Below are 2,763 nucleotides of genomic sequence, written 5' to 3'. Positions count from 1 at the left end.
TTGATCTTAAATACGCTCACCAAAGAGTGTTAATGTTCATAATTATTTCTGTGAATACGTATGGTAGGATAATTAGTTAACTCTCATTCCAAGAAAAGAAACGGAATTGAAGATGTTAAACAAATTTGAAAAAAAAATGAGAATGTATACAATTTTAGTTGGTTAAACGCAGTAAAACACCACGTTTTACTGAAATTAAGTGCATTCTTATCAATAAGGATCGCTTAACTCATGTGACGCAAGGAGACTAAAGTATTGAAAACCGACGATTGTGAAAGAAAATACGTTCAGTTCATAACACGAATTCGTTAGTGCAACGGCTCATAGAATTCATTCGATCAATTAGCATTAATCAATAAATCGAGAACGATAATTGATTCTTGTATGCACCACCATCATGAATCTCTTATTATTAATTTTGCCGGGGATATCAATTTTGTTTGTGAAGCTGAGTGATGCTTCTTATTATGGACAATTGATCAAGAACGTTTACGTTAAATACAATATGCGTGCAGTCTTGATAGTGAGGAGTGAACAATGTAAGTAAACGATAATGATAGATTAAATAAAAAAAGAAATCATCTTATCATGAAACATTACAGCAATGGAACGATCTACGGTTTGGCACGAATCGGCTAAGCAGCTATTCGATGAAGGAATACCAATTAGCTGTTGGCACACTAGTCAATATGACAACCGCACAATGCAATTAGAAGAAAATATTCAAGATATACTCCATGTCAGTGAGTTGCGTACAATGGAAGAACTGCAAGCTTTTCAATTATTCACCAATAATATGGAGATCAATAATGGTGTTTGGTTAATGATTTTTATGAGCTATGACAATCAGGATATATGCGAATACTGTCATGAGCCATCTGAGGATTTATTCAATTCAACATTCGATTTAAAACGACTTGTTGTATGCTGCAATTCGAAGACAGTGACAGAATGGAAACGTAGTCACACAAATGGTTTGAAAAACTTGGAAGTTGGTCAATTGGTGGATGACAATCGAGGAGTTGTGTGGATTGATAATTCCAATTACTATGACCATTTCTCTATGAACGGTAGGACACTGCGTGCGATAGGAGTCACGGTATAAACGCAATGATTTCTCGATTTTTTCCAATGATCACGCGCAAAAACATTTTTATCATTTCAGCGATCTTATTCAGTGTGGGAAAAAAATGATTCAATTTCTGGACTTATGGGTGAACTATTGATAGAATTATCGATAGCGATGAATTTTACAATATCAAAGATGATGTGGGATCATCAATTCGGTACATGGGATGCTGAAACCGCGAATTGGACGGGTGCAATTGGTAAGGTCCATCGAAACGAAGCTGACATTGGTGTTTCTGATTTCCTTATGACTAATCGACGAGCAGATGCCGTCTCATTTGCATCTCCAATTATATACGAAAAATTGAAACTGAACATTAAAAAAAACGATGCTGGATACGTAATGTTGAAAGCCTACTTCAAGGTATTGCAGACCAACAGCCATTATAAATTTTCAAAGCTCGAAATTGTAACGAACGATTCTCTAATAACAGTCTTTAGCCACTGATGTCTGGATAGTAATAATTGGTTTAATCGTAATAACACCTCTCTTGTTGACGATCATCAGATATAGAAGACGAGATCATTTTTTTCCACTTCTCTTTGAAAACTATTCATCCATTTGGGGTATTTACTGCCAACAAAGCCTGCCAGGTAATGATACCGTCTCTTCTCTAACTTACTCAATTTTTTATGAGAGATTTTTCGAATAGAGTGTCCAGAACAGCCATCTCAGAGAATTATTTATCTGTCAATATTGATATGTTCGTACGTCACTTTGGGCGCATACTCTGGATCAATGATCAGTAGTCTAGCCGTGATACAAGATTCATCATTTAATACACTGGAAGATCTAATTGAAGATGGTTCTTATAAGCTCCTGGTGTTCGATACGAGTCTAATAGATCACTTTTTCACTGTAATTATGTTTGTTACAATTCACTATTTCGAATGTGAGCTCTCACTTTTTCTCCACAATTTAATACTGCCTTTTATCATATAGGTTTCCGATGAGAGGCTACAGAAGAAGATGAAGTCTCTTATCATACCGTTGAACTCCACTTCTGGAAGCAATGAGGAAGCGTTCCAACGGGTATTCTATTCAACTCAGATATCAGATTTTGGTTTCAATTCCTGTAAATACCGTCAATTTTCAACATTCAGGTATGCCGTGAAAGAGTGGCTTTTTTTACGACTGAGAGCACAAAGAAGGCCCTATTCAATGTTATACCTTGCGAACTTTCTTCCATTGGAACTGGAATTGTCGCTACTGCATCAATAATCCTGCCTTTGAACAGCATAAATTTGGCACCAATTAATGACAAGTAAGAGTTATCCACGGCAAACAAAATTTTATGTGGTCGCATCAGAATAATTCATTGAAATATAACTTTTCTAAGTCTTCGGAAATTCAGAGTTAACGGCTTAATACGACGATTGGAGCAAAATTACTTCAGGCAGTTGGAACGAAAAAAAACAGAGCATCCACCAGTAACAGTGAGAGGAATCGTACCACTTCTGATGATCCTCGCTGTCGGATTGTCAGTTGCTCTTATAATTTTCATGATCGAACGAAATACTCCCTGGTTTATGCAGAAAACCTACAATACAAGTACACGAAGGGTTCGTCTAGGAAAACACACGACATTTCCATTGCTAACCCAAAACTATGGACCTAGAAAATTGACCTGGAAT

The 2,763-nt window shown here is 36.3% G+C and overlaps 1 protein-coding gene across 1 annotated transcript; it reads left to right on the top strand.

The window, feature by feature from the left end:
• Positions 1-360: 360 nt before the first annotated feature.
• LOC105272970 (probable glutamate receptor) lies at positions 361-2,723 on the top strand (the record flags this gene model as incomplete). The annotated part of the gene is made up of 8 exons (XM_011315199.1): positions 361-539; positions 603-1,070; positions 1,230-1,492; positions 1,563-1,722; positions 1,782-1,987; positions 2,072-2,161; positions 2,233-2,393; positions 2,469-2,723. Coding segments are annotated over exons 1-8 (1,745 nt in total), but the record flags the coding sequence as incomplete, so codon positions are not given.
• Positions 2,724-2,763: the final 40 nt, after the last annotated feature.

Source organism: Fopius arisanus, unplaced genomic scaffold (genome assembly GCF_000806365.1).
Source record: "Fopius arisanus strain USDA-PBARC FA_bdor unplaced genomic scaffold, ASM80636v1 scaffold00513, whole genome shotgun sequence".
Taxonomy (NCBI): Eukaryota; Metazoa; Arthropoda; class Insecta; order Hymenoptera; family Braconidae; genus Fopius; species Fopius arisanus.
The sequence above is the reverse complement of the archived record's forward strand: the minus strand, read 5'-3'. Positions and strand labels throughout refer to the sequence as shown.